The 17687-nt window shown below is 41.2% G+C and overlaps 1 protein-coding gene across 1 annotated transcript in view; it reads left to right on the top strand.

Moving 5' to 3' along the window:
• LOC132384535 (progranulin-like) overlaps positions 1 to 17687 on the top strand; it is an 86235-nt gene that overhangs the window by 28596 nt on the left and 39952 nt on the right. The window contains exons 4-9 of the mRNA XM_059955686.1: positions 325 to 459; positions 2496 to 2645; positions 3198 to 3422; positions 7843 to 7921; positions 10962 to 11071; positions 11606 to 11753. Coding sequence (XP_059811669.1) covers positions 325 to 459; positions 2496 to 2645; positions 3198 to 3422; positions 7843 to 7921; positions 10962 to 11071; positions 11606 to 11753 — 847 coding nt within the window. The remainder of the gene's footprint in view (positions 1 to 324; positions 460 to 2495; positions 2646 to 3197; positions 3423 to 7842; positions 7922 to 10961; positions 11072 to 11605; positions 11754 to 17687) is intronic.

The raw sequence follows: 17687 nt of genomic DNA, 5'->3' as shown, positions 1-17687 counted from the left end.
TTAAACGTTTTCTTTTAATTACTTTTATAAATTCTCTCAATTACATCTTTTCCTTCTGGACTTGATTTGCATTAAGTTCATAACTGTTCACTAAACAATCTGCAGATATCCTGTTCATGAAGTTCTCAATAACTTGTCAAAAGTGCTATTTGCATAATATTTGGGAGTTGGAGGAGCAAGGGCAGATTTAATTAATGATTCGTCTCATTTTAAAAGCTAAAAAATTTATTTAGAACTACTTGTATATAAGCACTTTTAAGATGATATACATAATACATAAGCTGATGTATTTTCCACTTGGGTTGTCATGTTTCTCTGTTGCAGGCAGTTTGCTGTTCAGATATGTTGCACTGCTGCCCTGAAAATACCACTTGTGATTTGGTACATTTAAAATGCGTTAGTCTGACTACTGTACCCTGGATGGAAAAAATCCCAGTGACCCACACTGGAACAACCCAGGTAATTCAAAGATGTTTACAATTATGGAGTTCTCTGTTGTAACTTAAGCAATTTAAAAACCTGGCAGTTATGCTCTGAAATGTATGAACTTACTTTCAAGCCTAAATTACAAATTATATTTTGACCAAATATATGGTGTAGATTTTAGAATTGTTATCATCTCCACTTTTCTTCTCTCTTCAGTGTTCCATATATTTTGAGCCATAAGTGACTTAGAATGCGAGAAAGCTGGTGGAACACACAAAATATCACCTCATCACCCCCACCTTTTAATATTGACTATTTCTTTCTATCTAGTCCGGATGAAAGGTCTTGACCCAAAAGTCAGCTATCCATTTCCCTCAGATACTGCCGGATTCACTGACTTCCTTCAGTCTTTTGTGTTGCTTTAGAAATAAGGAACTAACTTGGACTTGTGTGTTATCAATAATTTAATTTCTCCTGGGCCATCTGGGGTTTTCTGATCAGTTGAAGGTGACTCAAGCTACTTACCCATTTTGTTTTAAACCTGAATGTATTATAAATGTTGAAGAACTGATCTGTGACCTAGCCTGAATTCTATCATTTCTATCATTTTCATCATTCTATCATTGATTGATATGCAATTACAGACTTTCTGCATGATTGCAGTGTATTTGGGAGAAATAGCATTTACTACCAACTGTATAGGGTTCCTCTTGTCGTCACCTACTGCCCCACAGCCTTCGTGTCCATCAAGGTCATCTTTTTCTCTCTTCCCCCCCCCCCCCCCCAAAGCTTTCTGCAGGGATAGCTCCCTATGCAACTCCCTTGTTCCTTCCCACTGATTCCCATATGGAACTTGTCCTTGCAAGCAGAAAAAGGGCCATACCTGCCCCTACACCTCCCTCATCAACATTTAGGGCCCCAAACAGTCCTTTCAGGTGAGGTGACACTTCTCCTGTGAGTCTTTTGGGGGTCATCTGTATCCGGTGCTCCCAACGTGGCTGCAGTATATCAGTGAGACCTGACATAGACTGGGAGACAGCTTTTTTGAGCACCTGTCTGCCAGAAAATGCAAAATCTCCCAGTGGCCACTCATTTTAATTCTACTTCCCATTCCCATTCTGAGTGCCATGTCAGTTCATGGTCTTCTCTGCTGTTGCAATGAGGCCACACTCATTTGGAGGAGCAAAACCTTGTATTCCACCTGGGTAGCCTCCAACCTGATGACATGAACATCAATTTCTTAACTTCTGGTAATTGTGTGCACCACCTCTCCCCCTTCCTTCCTCCCCCCCCCCCCCCCCCCCACATAAATATCACCATTCCCACCTTATCTCCTTACCTGCCCATCACCTCCCTCTGGTGGTGCTCCTTCCCCTTCTCTTTATTCCATGTCTTCTGTACTGTCCTGTCAAATTTTTCCTTCTCTAGCCCCTTGTCTCTTTCACTAACTTCCCAGCTCTTTGCTTCACCCCTCCCCCTTCCCAGTTTCACCTACCACCTTGAGCTTCCTTCCCTCACCCCACCTTACTCTGACTTTTTTTTCCTTTCAGTCCTGATGAAGGGTCTTGACCCGAAATGTTGACTGTTTACTCTTTTTCCATAGATGTTGCCTGGCCTGCTGTGTTCCTCCAGAATTTTGAGTGTGTTGCTACCAAATAGAGCACATTTTGATCCTGCTGTCTGTTTCCCGACATCACTGCGATGCCTTGATGAAACCAGTGACACAAGCTCAAGAAACCAGTTTTGTCTATGAGCAGCTGTAATTCAGTTGTAGACTAGCCACTGAAAGTACTGCAGCATGTTCTGTGATTCAAATATTGTCCTCCTTCTAAAAAATGTAAACAATTATAACATATAGGAGCAAATGTCATAATTTTTTTGCTTATTGGGTAATCTGAATCTCCTGAGCTATTGTCAGAGATTGTCTTGGAGGTTAAATATTTGCTTCTGAAGATTAATAATAGGTTTCATGTCAATATAGATGCTTGGCTCAAAACCAGTCGCGGTCCCTGACAAGCAAAACGTTTTGAAGAATGGGAAATGATTGCTTGTATTCTCTCTGATTCTAGTGGGTGAAAACAGAATCCATCCCCCTGGTACAAGCAGGAACAGCGAATGCAGTGACTGAAAATGTGTGTCTGGATAATACTGAATGCCCACCTGAGTACAGTTGTATGCCTACTTCTAAAGGAACCTATGGTTGCTGCCCACTTACTGGAGTAAGAATAGTTAATTGAATAGCATCCTTAATGATATCTGTTTTAATTATGCACAAAATTATGTCCTTTTCACTAAACTACTTGCATCATAACTTGTTGCCACCAGCTTAATGCAAGTAAAATGTAATGGCAAACTTGTTCAAACTTGTAAATGCTTTTACATTGGAATCTTGGGTTCTTTTTTCAATTTACCTTACATTAAACTGTTTTATCTACTTGGATTATTACTTTTATTTAGAAATGCAGTGCCTAACAGTCCCTTTCAGCACTGCCCAGCAACCCTCGACTTAACCCTAGCCTAATTACGGGATGATTTACAATGGCCAATTAACCTACTAATTGGTATGTCCTTGGGCTGTGAGCGAATACCGGAGCACCTGGAGAAAATCCCCATGTTCTACAAGGAGGGCGCACAGATTTATCACAGATGCTGGAATTGAACTCCACACTCCGTCCTGAGCTGTAAATGCATTGTGCTAACCGCTACACTGCAGTGGCATTATAATGTATATATTTTTTTAATTAGTTTTAATTTTTCTCTTTTCTGTCAAGGCAACTATTTGCAAGGATTTGGAGCATTGTTGTCCAAAGGGATACAAGTGTGACCTTGACAAAGCTAAGTGCAAAAGGACTGGATTTGAAGAATTGCCATTGGTTTCTGGAGTAGGAAACTTGCGTACTGCTGAGATTGAGCTTTGTGGCAACATGTCCTGTTCCGAGGGATATACCTGTTGTACCTCTAATGACTTTGGTTGGGGATGTTGCCCTATGAAAAATGTAAGCCCTGAATGAAACTACATTTTTACAGACTGTATTTGCAACTATTTGTGCTAATGTAACAGCTATTCTTCTTAACTAATTTTCTCTGCATACAAGACCATGAACTATAGGAGCAGAATTAGGCCATATGACCCATCGGGTCTGCTCTGCCATTTCATCATGGCTGATCCAATTTTCCTCAGCCCCAATCTACTGCCTTCTCACTGTATCCCTTTATGCCCTGACCAATCAAGAATCTATCAACCTCTGCCTTAAATATACATAAGGACCTGGCCTCTGCAGCTGCTTGTGGTAATGATTTCCACAGATTCACCACTCCGGTTAAAGAAATTTGTCCTCATTTCTATTCTAAAAGGACACAACTCTGTCAAGGCCTTTCACCATTTGATAGGTTTCGATGAGGTCACCATTCTTATGAATTCTAGTGAATGCTGGCCCAGAGCCATCAGACGCTCTTCATATGACAAATCATTCAATCTTGGACTCAGACTCATTTCTGTGAACCTCATTCAAACTCTCTCCGGTTTCAGCACAACCTTTCTAAAGTAAGAGGCCCAAACTTGCTCTCAATACTCCAAATGAGGCCTCACTGGTGTTTATAAAGTCTCAACATTACATCCTTGCTTTTATATTCTAGTCCTCTTGAAATGACTGCTAACATTGCATTTGCCTTCCTCACCACAGACTGGATCTGCAATTTAACCTTTAGGGAATCTTGCACAAAACTCCCAGTCCCTTTGCAAGAAAATATCTTGTATTTTCTCTCTATTTAGAAAATAGTCAACCCTTTCATTTCTTGTACCAAAGTGCATGACCAGACACTTCCTGACACTCTATTCCACCTGCCATTTCTTTGTCCATTTTCTTAAAAGTCCCCCTGTAGTCTTAGCAACTTGCCTCTCCACCTAGCTTCACATCGTGTGTAAACTTTGCAACAAAGCCATCAATTCCATTATCCAAATCATTGACATATAATGTAAAAAGAATCAGTCCCAACACAGATCCCTGTAGAATGTCACTAGTCACCAGCAGGCAATCAGAAAAGACTCCCCTTATTCCCACTCTTTGACTATATTGATGCTGAATGGTTCTCTTTCTCCTTCCCCCCCCCCCCCCAACACCAAAATGCCAGAAATCCGTATGTCAGGCAGCATCTTAGAGTTGTCATTTTGAGCTTATGATCTTAAATAGGATTAGTGGGGATGGGGGATTAGGAATGAAGCAATGATAAACTGTAGAGAAAGGAAAAAGGGCAGGCTGAACATGTGGAGAACAGGTGAGATTTAATGAAGGTAAGGGGTGGTTGTACTGGTTAAATATGGGTGGTAAAGGAATGTATGGAGGAGATGGAAGAGGAGTGAAATATTAACTGGGTATTCTCATGCAGAAGGTTTCACTTGTTCACTCTGTCCCTTCCCATATTTAACAGTTTAAAACCTGTTTCTTTTCTTACTTTTCATGGTTTTAAATATTTCTGGCATTTTGTTTTAATTTCCAATTTTTTACCATTTGCATTTTTCTTTTGCATCAAGCTTTGAGGTTTTTAATCCTTTTCATATTTTTACCCACTATTATAAACTTATTTTTTGATGTCTTTTTGGGTTTGATATATCCTGCCAGTTGACCTTTTTCCCCCTCTGACAATTGACTTGGCCAATCTAGTAAATGCTGGAAAACATTTATTTTGGTTTCTTTAAGTGGATCTTGCCTTTCACTCCAAGATGGGCTTGAACTGCCTGGTAATGTAAGGCTTGAAACTGGTTACTTAAGCTGCTTTGCACACCATTAGATGGCAGATTCACTTAGTTCAGCACAAATATTTTTCCATAATATGAAAAGAATAATGCACCTTTTAAGGATATTTTTGCTGTTTATAGCATTGAATTGACCACAGCAACTCCATTAATAATAGTATGTAAGAAATATGGCAGAGAAATGAGTCATTTGGCATAATTAGTCTTTTTTTTTGGTCCACTTGAATCTCTCATCTTTCCTCAACTAAACTTTAACTTTCATTTAAAAAATCTGACTGCCGAAGAGACTCTTTATTCACTTATCTATTGCTGGAAATGTGGTTCACTTTTGGTTCCCCTATAAATATGCCTTGGGATGGAGCAGTCATCAAATCTTTGTGTATTGAAGCTTAATCCAGGATATAGCAGGGTGGGCATTCAGCTTATGTTCAGTCTAAGTTTCATTCAGATGAATGAAAAACACATTTTGTTGTGTTTCAGGAGTGAGCATTGTATGGATATTATGAAAATGAAATGTGTTCACCAATTAGTCAATATTAATGTTGAAGCGTTGTCATGTACCCCGTGACCGGGTTACCAAACCAGCAGAAATGGAATGATACGTTGGAGTCTGGTGGTACTGTAACTGAGTGTTTATTAGTAAACTAAGTAATACAGTATAATAGGAATGCTAATATAAATGTAAAACAGGTTAGCAATGATATATACAGAAGTGTGGAAATATAAATCAAAACCAAGCTCTTTCAAAGTCAAGGTAATTTCTGTGGTACTGTTGGAGAGGGAGAGAGCAAGAGGTGAGCAGTTGCAGCAGGCAAACCTTCCGTTGTCTTCTTGTCCTGTTTGGTCACCGACTGTGACCGTTCCGTACCAGACCAGACCATTCTTCAGTGGTAAGCCCATCACCCAGGTGAGGGTGGACACACAAACAAGCCCCCGCTGGTCTGCCTTCACACACAGTGAGCCTCTGATTGATTTCCCCCGAATCGATCCTCCAAGCCCCCACCTTCCTGTGGGTGCACAACACTCTTTCAGTGGCGTGTCTGCCTGTGTCTCAGCAGACTTGCCTTTTATCTCCCCTACCGGGGTACCAGTCATCCATCAACTGACCATGTCCATCAAACTGGGCCACTTCTTGCTGTCTCAGCAAGAATGTTTACGAGCAAAGAAGAGTGTCCTTGTAGCAAAGGTAAATAATCAGAGAAGAAGCTAATATACTAAATTATGTGTGTGTCTCTCGCATCTGCTCTGGGTGCCTCCCCCTTCCTCTTCTCTCTCTTTCATTAGCAGCACAAACAGTGTCCAAAAGCCAGTATCATTCTCCCGACATTTTAAAGTGGTTGTCCACAGAAAATATGAACCCTAGGGGTACATAACAGCATGTAAATTCGTAAGGATGTGAAGAGTATTTTGTACAAGCACTCTACTAGATATTACTGTAGTACATAAGACTGATCTTTTTTGCCTTCAAAAAGCCAATAAACTTCATTCAACCACTGAACAATCTCTTGTTAAAAGGGCAAATATTTAAAGGGGCATGACTGGTTGTGATCACTGGCAGCAAAAGATGAAATGCTTTCACCATACTGTTGGTCCAGATGACTGAAGATCTTGTCACAAGATTTTATTTTGAATCCTTGACTGCTGTTGAAAGAGCAGCCCACTGTCTGAAATGTTAGTTGGCCCCTTTGTTAGGATTAACAAACTGAGAAAAAAGGATTAAGTTTCGATCACCTTAAAGGAGCAACACTGTTATGATATTTCTCTACAGCTTGAATGTCAGTATTCTGTCTGAGTGTGAAATAAGGAATAATGACCAATTGTAACTTCAGCCTAGGTAGTTCTAACATGTACAGTACTGTGCAAAAATCTTAAGCACATGTATAGCTTGGGTGCCTAAGACTTTTGCACACTACTGTATTTGCCAATGTGGAGCAGAGAACAAGTTTGTAAATCTGCTGGGAGAAAAGTGTGTTGGGAATGGTGAGGGTGGAGTGCTGCGAGAGGCTTGTGGGCAGCCAGCAGAGGAAGAGTGCCAAGGTGGGGTGGCGCAGGTACGCCCTGCCCAGAGACACCAGGCAAGGACATTTGATTCCAAACAATCAGTTTAGTAATTATTGCAGAACCCCTCTGGTGCTTCCCACTCCCTCCCCCTCTGCCTTCCCCTTTTCCCAATCATGATTCCCTTCTCCCTGCCCCCTTCCCACTCTCAGTCCACAATAGAGACCCATATCAGAATCGGGTTTGTCATCACTCACATGTCATGAAATCAGTCCTGAAGAAGGTTTTTGGCCCAAAACATTGACTGTTTACGCTTTTCAATTGATGCTGCCTGACCTGCTGAATTCCTCCAGCATTTGTGTGCATTGTCATGAAATTTTGTTTTTTTTTGGCAGCAGTACAATGTACTATGTAAAATTACTACAGTAGTGTGCGAAAATCTTGGGCACCCTAGCTATATATGTTTGCTTAAGACCTTAACACAGTACTGTATATTGTGAATTTTTTAAGAATTTTAAAAACATTTACTATAATTCAAAATATTGCTTTGTGCTCAAAACATAGCATTGGGTATTTTGTTTTTCAGTTTAGTGGTTTTGGATAGTGTTTAGTTTTTAACCATTGTTCTTTCCTAAAAATGATCTGCAATTTCATTCTGCCTATAGGCTGTATGCTGTGATAATCAATGCTGCCCAAAAGGTTTCCAGTGTGATAAAGAAAGGAAAACCTGCATCAAACTCATTGGTAAGTGACTGTAAGATTGATCTGGCAAATATTGACTCTAGTTATTACCACCGTTCCAGTGTATTAAAATAACATCATGATTATCACTTTCTACCACAGTGAATATACTTCAACATTAATCCTGGATGATTTTTAAGTTATGATGCAAAGATAAAGCACATTGCTTTCCCCTTTAAATTTACTGGCAAATGCTGTATATTTTGACTCTCAAATCACCAGGTGTCCCTGGCCTGAGTGGTCATTCTGGGTGCAGTGTTTTGCAAGGAAACTGCTTATTAGCATTTTTTCAGAGTTTTTAAATTATGCAAAATCAGCATCAGAATGAAAAGATAATGGGATGTTGAAACAGGTTCGGAGCTCCATTGGAATAAATACTAATGGTTTGGACTATTTATTTAATTACATTCTAGATTACAAATAAACACAAGCTATAATTGTAGCACTGATTCTGTCAGTACAGCAATATTTTGCTTATTATTCAGTCAGTCTGTGTACAAACTTGTAAAACTGTATGTTAATCAAAGATGATAACAAAAGTTTGGAAATATTTGGCAGATCAGACAGCATCTATGGGAGAACGTTAATTTGACATGTTGGGTCATTACCTTTCACTGGAACTGGGAAAGGTTATGAATGCATGTAAGTCTGCAGGTTAAAGTCCTGAACAGGAGCAAGGTTAACTTTGAGGGCATTAGGCAGGATCTACCTGGGATTAACTAGGTGCCTCTTGAAAGGCAAACTAACAACTGGCAAAAGGGAGGCTTTTATAATGGTCTTATCAAAACTCCAGAGCCATCAGTCACCATTTAAAATACGGAGTTACAAGAAACTGAGAATGCTGGAATTTGGCAACACACTAAAAGCTAGATGAATTCAGTGGACCAAGCAGCAGTGTGGAGTGAGTTGTACAGTTGACTGGAAGGTGAAGTGGAGGTGGCCAGTATAGAAAAGTGAAGGGAAGGAGTGGAGCAAAAGTTAGCAAGCATAGGTAGTGGAGACAATTATCCAGTCTCGCTACTGTAGCCAGGAGTCCTTCCTGGGTACTTGTCTGGAACTTGGAGCTACTTACTTTACTACTCTGGTTTGTAAATTATCAAATTCTGGAGAATTGCTAGCCTTCAGCACGATCTCCCTAGATTGTTTCTTTTGATTGCTCCCTCTATACACTCTTAGTTCTCTAACATTTCTCAGTCGTTGTCCCCGTTTATGAAAATAGATCAAAAGTAGGTGTTTAATTGTTCTGCCTTTCTTTGTTCCTAATTGCTACTCCTGATCCTGACTGTAGAGGGCCTGAAATTCACTTCATTAACTGTTTTACTTGTTTATCAATACTATTGCTGTCTGTTCTTCATTCTCCGCAAGCTTTTTTGCGTATTCTATCTTAGCTCTTAATATGTGTCCTTGCGCCTGCTGCTTTTTTGCCAATTTTGTATGTCTCCATGTGGAATCTAATGTCCCTATTTTTCTCAGAGTTACGGCTATCATGTGGGCTGGTATAATGTGTGGTGTTAAGCTTCTCGAATGTGGTATGTATCTAGATAAGTGGAGAATATTTTATCACACTCCTGACTTTAGCCACGTTGACAAGCTTCTGGGAGTTTGGAATTGAGTTACTTGCTGCAGCATTCCTTGTCTGACCACCTCTTGTAGCTACATTGTATGGCTATTCCAGTTCAGCTTCTGGTTCTCGGAGTCCTCAGGATATTGGTAATGGGGGGGGGTGGGGGAAGTCACTGATGGTAATGCCGTTGAATGTTGGGGGTGTGACATTTGGATTTTCTTGTTGCATATCATCGGCAGTTCTGTGGCACCAAGGTCGCTTACAATACTTAAACTTGGCTGGGTTATTGTGCAGGATTTGCGACATTTGAATGTGGACTGCTTCATTATCTGAGGTAGTTAATAGTGTTGAACATTGTGCAATCATCATTGAATATCTCTACTTCAGACCTTGTGGTTGAAGGAAAGTCACTTACAACACATCTGAAGATTGGGCCTTGGAAAATACCCTGAAGAACACTTTGCAAAGGTGTCCTGTGGTTGAGCTAATTGACCTTAAGTCACCACAACCTTCCTCCTTTTGTGCTGGGTGTGATTCTAACCAATGGAGGGTTTTCTCAGATTCCCATTGACTCCAGTTTAAGCTGAGCTCCTTGATGCTATGCTTGATTCATTTCTGCCTTGATGTCAATGATGGTTGCTCTCTCTTTTTTTTTGTAATGTTTCACAGTTCATTATTTTTTCCTCTCTCTAATTGCAACATAATATTAGTGGTGTCGCCATTTCACCTTGTGATATCTGTGTACATCTCAGCATTGTGAATTCTTACAATGAATCCATCTACAGTTCTACTGATTTTGTTAATTAGCTTCCCAGAGGTGGTTGAAGTTTGATAAATTAGAGAAAGATCATAACCTATGAAAAGAGGGTCAGTCACCAGAGATAATAGCTTTGAAAGATTTAAGTTATTGTTAACTATCAACTTGAATAATTGATAAAGGCTATTTACATTATGATTTTGAAGTGGTGTTTGAAAATGAGCTTGAATTATAAATATAAAATTTTTAAATAGGATAAAGGAGCCAGACCTACCTTGGATCTTGTCTGCGGCCAGCTGTCTTTTTATAAATGAATAACGATAATGGATCCTCATTGTTTTTATCATTTTAAAAAAAAAAGTCATTGGCTGGCTTGGTGATGGATAACAATCCTAGTTGTGCTATCCTTTTTGGCAAGAAACGTTTCTGAGTTGGTGATTTTTCTTTCTAGTGTTCTTATTCATCACTTTCAGATATATTGATGGTGATTGGTCGTACACTATCCCCACCAGCACGCTGTCTACCCCATCATGATGTTTCCTTTGTCCTCTGCATCACTTCGCTGCAGCTTAAATAAAGCGTGTCTGATTCTAAAGTTTTCTTCCTAGCTTTTACAAAAGGCCTGACCTGATTTTTTCCAGCAATTTTTTTTACTTCACATTTCCAGTATCCAGTTTTGCTTTATGCTTTTCATTTACTGAAATAAGATTTGTTGTTTACAGATGAGAAGGTAAAGGCAATTATTTGTCCTGATGGCGAATCTGAGTGTCCATATGGTTCCACATGTTGTTTACTTACAAATGAGCAATGGGGATGCTGCCCTTTGGAAAAGGTATTGTTTGAGTGTACTGGGAACATTTAAACATTGATTTCTAAATGCATTACTAAATAATTTGATTAAATGGATGGGCTAAGTGCCCTAATAATGACAGTGGCATGCTAGGCCCTTTGAATTATGAAATTAATTTCCATAATATTTGAACCTGTGGACTAGCTGCAAAATTTCTATAATAACTTGTAGACAAATCACAAGATAAAACTGATTCCCTTGTTCTGATTGGGGGTGGGTTAGGTATATTCAGGTAACATAAATTCTGTTGCAGAATATAGAGTAGCTTCACAATGGAAAATGGTTTTATTTAAAATCGGAATCAGGTTTATTATCATTGACATGTCATGAAATTTGTAGCAGCAGTACATTGCAAACAACATTACTGTAAATTACAATAACAAGTAGCACAAACAGGTAGAGTTTGAGTTCACGAACTGTTTAGAAATCTGATGGCAGAGGGCTTCCTTTGACAAATATTTAATCCATATTGATGATTAGAATATATTTCTGTACTTGTCACTTTTTCTTGTATAGGCTGTATGTTGTGATGACCACAAGCATTGTTGTCCTGCTGATACCAGGTGTGATCTGGTGCATTCCAAGTGTTTGTCCGAATATGGAATGATGGACATGTGGAAAAAATTTCCAGCCCTCAGACGATTTGCCATGAAGAACACTGAAGGTATTTTTAATCCTAATTACTATTACCTCACACCTTAAGTTATGGTTTAACCTGCATAGATCTCTTTATTAATTTGACGCTTCTAATATGAAAACTTCTGTGTGATCAGTGAGGAAACTAAATAATATCTCAACTTTAACCTGAAACCACTTAATTTTTTTTTGGGTTAGTAACCTCTGGCTCATTGTACAATGTTGATTAAGAGCTATTCTTCTGCCACGTAGATGCATATATTGTACCTTCCCTGCATTAAGAGCAACAAATGTGCTTTGAGCAGCACCCAGTCCGAGAGATTGAAGCCAGAGAAGGCGTAGTTCACTCAGGTTCGCCAATTAGTGATTCATGGCAGTTTGGAGCTTCAAGCAGCAGCCATTCAGAGTTCGGGATTGATTGGCACGAACAAGTTAAAGCAAGGCAGGAGCAAGTGTTGTGGCCATTGTCAGAGCTGCCAGCATTGGAATGGACAGAGTGGGCTTTTTGGTGCTTTAGCTTTTTGAGGCTTCAGTAGTGGTAGAGTATGTTGCATCCGCAGTTATTTCCAGGTAGCGGATGATTTCCTTTCATGCCACTCTGAAATATTAGGGAAAATAGGCAAATTACAGCAGTGGTTTGCCATTGCCTTCAGGTGAGTTCTGTTTTTTAAGAGATCACCAGCTCTTAACAGGAGCCGGCTGGATTTGAACTCGGGACCTCTCACCCCACAGTCCAGCGCTGATGCCACTACGCCACCAGCCATTTGCAGCTTCCGTGAGAAGGCAAAAAAAAAGCTGTAGGTAGAGTTCCACACACATGCTCACACAGTTTGTTCTTCCTTCTTTATATCTGCTCAGCTAGGCCAGCAGTGATGCCAGGCGGGATAGTTGAATGCTCCTTTTGCAGGATGTGGGAAGGCAGGGAGATCTCCAGTGTTCCTGACGACCGCAACTCTGAGAAGTGCATCCAGCTGCAGCTTCTAACAAACCACGTTTTGGAGCTGGAACTGGATGAACTCGGGATCATACGGGAGGCTGAGCCGGTGATAGATAGGACCTATAGAGAGGTAGTTACACCCAGGGTATGGGACACAGGGAAATAGGAGACAGTCAGGAAGGAGAAAGGGGTGAAGGAGTCAGTGAAAAGTTATCCCTGTGACCATCCCCTTCAAGTATATCACTTTGGATACTGTTTTGGATGTGGAGGGGGGTTGAGGAAAGTCAGTGGTTGGGTCTCTGGCAGTGCATCTGACTCTGCGATTCAGAAGGGAAGGGGGAGAAAAGGCAAGCTGTGGTAATGGGGGATTTATTAGTTAGGGGAACAGAAAGGAGGTTCTGTGGATGACAGCAAGTTTCTCAGGTGGTATGTTGCCGCCTTGGTGCCAGGGTCTGGGGCATCTCTGATCAGTCTTGAGAGAGGTTGTGGTTCATCTAGGTAGCAATGACACGAGTAGGATGAGTGATGAGGTTCTGCATATGGAGTTCGGTGTTAAGTTAAAGGGCAGGATCTCCAGGGTTGTGATCTCAGGATTGCTACCCGTGCCACGTGATTGTGAAACTGGAAGGGGAGTAACGTCCTATCCGGGGGAAAGGGGGTTGCTAATGCTGCATGGTGGAGTTTAAACTAGAGGTACGGGGGAATGGGAACCAGAGTGGTAGAACAGTTAGTGGAGAGATTGTAGGGGTGGATGTTGTTAAGACCTTGGGCAAAGTTAGGAGTCAAAAGGTTGAGCAGGGTGTGACCAGTGTCCTGCACTATGTATATTTCAATGCATGAAGTATTGTAGGAAAGGCAAATGAGCGCAGGGCATGGATCAACACCTAGAATTGTATTGTAGCCATGAGTGAGACCTGGTTGCAGGAGGGGCAGGACTGGCAGCTGAATATTCTTGGGTTCAGTTGTTTTGGACATGACAGAGTGGGAGGGATTAAAGGAGGGAGTGGTGGCATTACTAGTCAGGGAAAATGTCACAAAATGCTTCTTCAGGACAGACTGGAGAACTTGACTAGTGAGATGTTATGAGTGGAACAGGGAAATGAGAAAGGTATGGCTGTGGCGACCCACTTCCTAGCGCACTCGAACCAGCTCACAAATAGCCAGCGCGCCGGCACAAAGGCCAGTCCCAAAAGGGCGCCAGGTCTGCTTCACCAACAAAGGGAAAAGCCCGCGCGGGACTGTGAATACGTGCCCCCTACAGCATCCGTGCCCGGGGAGGGTGGGATCAGGGAGGCTTTAAAGCAAGGTTGTGAAGTTCGAATAAAATCTTAACTGCAGTTTACCGACTCCGTGTCGTTATTTTAGCGCTGCGTGTAGCACACCGCTACATGGCCATGTTAATGGGGCTATGTTGCAGACTACCCAACCATCTGAGGGATTTAGAGGAACAAATTTGCAGAGTTTACAAATTGTTGGAAGTAGGCTATTTTAACTTTCCAGATATTGACTGGGAATCCCATACTGTTGCAACTCTCTCACCAGGGCTCGTATACCAACTTAGCTGACTCTTAACAGCCACATGACTCAACCATGAGAAGGCCACCTCTCATAAGCAAAATAAGTCTAGGGTCGAAATGATTTGGGGTTTGATCAAACCGGAAGGTTAGAATGTTCCAATTGAGGAATGTTGATTGTAGTGAATACTGCGTAAAAACTGCTCACACAATTATCAGCCCCAGAAGCGACAGATTGTACACCACATAAATTTCAAAGGAAGTGTATTTGCTGATCTTCAACTTATCAAATAGCTAACAGGAGAAAGAACAGAGAAAAGGGCTGATTACAGCACACAAATATTGGAGCTCATTTCTGGCGTAGTCGGGTGTATCACTTTACTCGCGTGCTGAACAGAGTTGCAGTGCCAATTTTTTAGGTGCCAGAGCTGTAGGAGGGGTGATTGATAAGTTCGTGGCTTAAGATAATACAGCTCTCGTTACATGCATGCGCAGTTCCACTCTGAGTCATTATGCAGAAAGTTTGAAGTTAATAACATCCCCAATGAGTTACTAACGATGGAAGGAGTCAATTTTAGAAAATCTAGCAATTTTCAACTGTCTGAAACAGAAATACCACAAGTTATTAACTTCAAACTTTCTGCATAATCACACATAGAGTTGAACTTCATGTGCATGTAATGAGAGCTGTATAACTCACCTCTTTCTACCATAGGTCATGAACTTATAAATCACCCCTGCTGTGGACACTTTCTGGAGGTCCAAGATCTGTATGCTCCACAACTGCTGGACTAAGTGTGTAAATGTAGGAGAGGACTATGTTGAAAAATAAATGTGCTAGGTTTTCTCCCACGAACTTATCAATCACCCCTTGTACTTTACACCCAAGTTTATCATCCTTGAGGTCTAACCAGGGATAAGTTCCCTTCTCTTTCTTCCACATTTCTTCAGTCCAAATGTCTGAACAGGAATCCAATACTGACTTTGAAGGACCATTACTTTCAGAACTGCATTTGGACCCAGTTAGAAAATTTGAACTAGAAGCAAGCGAAACACAGCTTTCAGCTTTCATCCCTTCCCACCGATCACATCTTTCCCTTCTTTTTCCCCCCCATCCCTTCCCTCTGAGCTCCCTCCTGGCACTTATCCTTGTAAATGGAACAAGTGCTACACCTGCCCTTACACTTCCTCCCTCACCACCATTCAGGGCCCCAGACAGTCCTTCCAGGTGAGGCGACATTTCACCTGTGAGTCGGCTGGTGTGGTATACTGCGTCCGGTGCTCCTGGTGTGGCTGTTTATATATTGGTGAGACCCGACGCAGACTGGGAGACCGTTTCACTGAACACCTACGCTCGATCCACCAGAGAAAGCAGGATCTCCCAGTGACCACACACTTTAATTCCATATCCCATTCTCTTTCTGATATGTCTAGCCATGGCCTCCTCTACTGTCAAAATGAAGTCACATTCAGGTTGGAGGAACAATGCCTTGTATTCCATCTGGGTAGCATCCAACCTGATGGCATGAACATTGATTTCTCTAACTTCTGTTAATGCCCTCCTCCCCTTCTTACCCCATCCCTTATTTCCCCCCTCCCTTTTTTCTCTCTCTGCCCATCACTCTTTGCCTGCTCTCTATCTCCCTCTGGTGCTCACCCCCCCCCTTTTTTTTTCTCCCTAGGCTTCTCGTCCATGATCCTTTCCCTTCTCCAGCTGTGTATCCCTTTTGCCAATCACCTTTCCAGCTCTTAGCTTCACCCCACTCCCTCCTGTCTTCTCCTATCATTCTGGATTTCTCCCTCCCCCTCCTACTTTCAAATCTCTATCTTTTCTTTCAGTTAGTCCTGACAAAGGTCTCGGCCTGAAACGTTGACAGTGCTTCTCCCTATAGATAGATGCTGCATCCTAATGCTAACCCTAATGCTGGTCTGCTGTGTTCCACCAGCATTTTGTGTGTATTTTTTGAATTTCCAGCATCTGCAGATGCCTTGTGTTTGCGTTGATAGAAACACACCTTTGTCACTTTCATTGTTATCAGTCTCTTTTACGTTATTCCTGTTACACTCCTCAGTTTGTTTACGAAAGAAAGCAGTTAACATTGTTTGCTTAGAAGCCATAGGGTTGTTAGTAAGAAAATTTTACTTGCGTATTAGCGAGTAATCCACGGACCACCACAGATGTAGCCTTACTAATATGACTGAGTCGGAGCAGACAGCAAGGCCTGCAGCAGTTCCTAAATGGGTATAAAAATAACAAATAAAGCAAATAAGCTTTTTACACTTTTAGCTGCCTAAATTGGAACCAAGTAATCAAGTACGGGCAGTCCCTGAGTTACAAACATCCGTCTTACGGACAACTCATACTTACGAACGGAGGGAGGAGAATGCCATCCACCATTTTAAGTCGTTGCCATTAACACTTTGTGTAACTTTGTATTTAGCTTAAATATTTCTTAGCAAGATTTACCCTGACCACAACCCCCCCTTTCTAGTCAGCATCACCCCCACTTGTCCCATTTAACCTTTCTCAGTGCGGGTGGAGTTTAGGACCCGGAGCAGCGCAAGACCTGCTGCCTGGGGCTGCTGCTGTATTTTTTTTATTAAGTGCGATCGTGAACAATAGCCAGATTAGAAATGCTGATCAAATCAACTAGTTCCTAAAGAGAACTGTGATAGGCCAATCAGACAGTTCACTGCTGCTCAGTGATAGAACATAAAATCCGCAGTTTTCCATTGACGGAAAGCGATCGCGATTGAAAATAAAGTGGAAATAATACGCCATTGATCATTGGAAAAGCTTTAGGCTACAGTCGGTCAACGATCAGAACAACTTTAAAGGATACAGGTAAAGGATAAAGTGAGAATAATGGAGCATGTGAATGGCCCTGCCCCGATGAAAGCTGCAATTATTACTAATGTGGTGGTTTAATTATTGACATACATACATTTCTTAAGTGTTTTATATGCATAGAAAGGTAAAATATATACTAAGACAAACGTTTGACTAACTGACACTAAATAATAGCAGATGTACCTGTTCCAACTTGCATACAAATCTGACTTAAAGACAGACTCGGGAACGGAACTCATTCGTAACCCAGGGACTGCCTGTATGAAAAAAGAACGTCTAATGAACTATTGCTAAAGCCACGATTATTGCTGAATATTAGTATCAAAAGCAGTAGATTGGCAACTCTGCCTTGTACTGTTTCTCTTGCAGAAACGTTTGGACAGGAAGTGTACCTTTTAGTGTCGATAGCCACAATATCCTCACATGTCGGCTATTACATGGTTAGACCAATACAGATCCTGTTTAGTCTTTAAATATTTAAAAAGTTAAAGAAGCTTGAATCTTTACATTATTATCGTATCTACACAAATAAAAAATATTGTATTTTGGAAGTGACAAATGCTAACGGGAGGAGAGCAACCATTTGGGAGGTTTGGAAATGTGTTTAGTCACGTTCATTGCCTGACTAAATTACTCTTTTTCCTCTCAACACAGAGAAAA

Source organism: Hypanus sabinus, chromosome X1, assembly GCF_030144855.1.
Source record: "Hypanus sabinus isolate sHypSab1 chromosome X1, sHypSab1.hap1, whole genome shotgun sequence".
NCBI lineage: Eukaryota > Metazoa > Chordata > Chondrichthyes > Myliobatiformes > Dasyatidae > Hypanus > Hypanus sabinus.
Note: the sequence above shows the minus strand (reverse complement) of the source record. Positions and strands in the feature narration are given on the sequence as shown.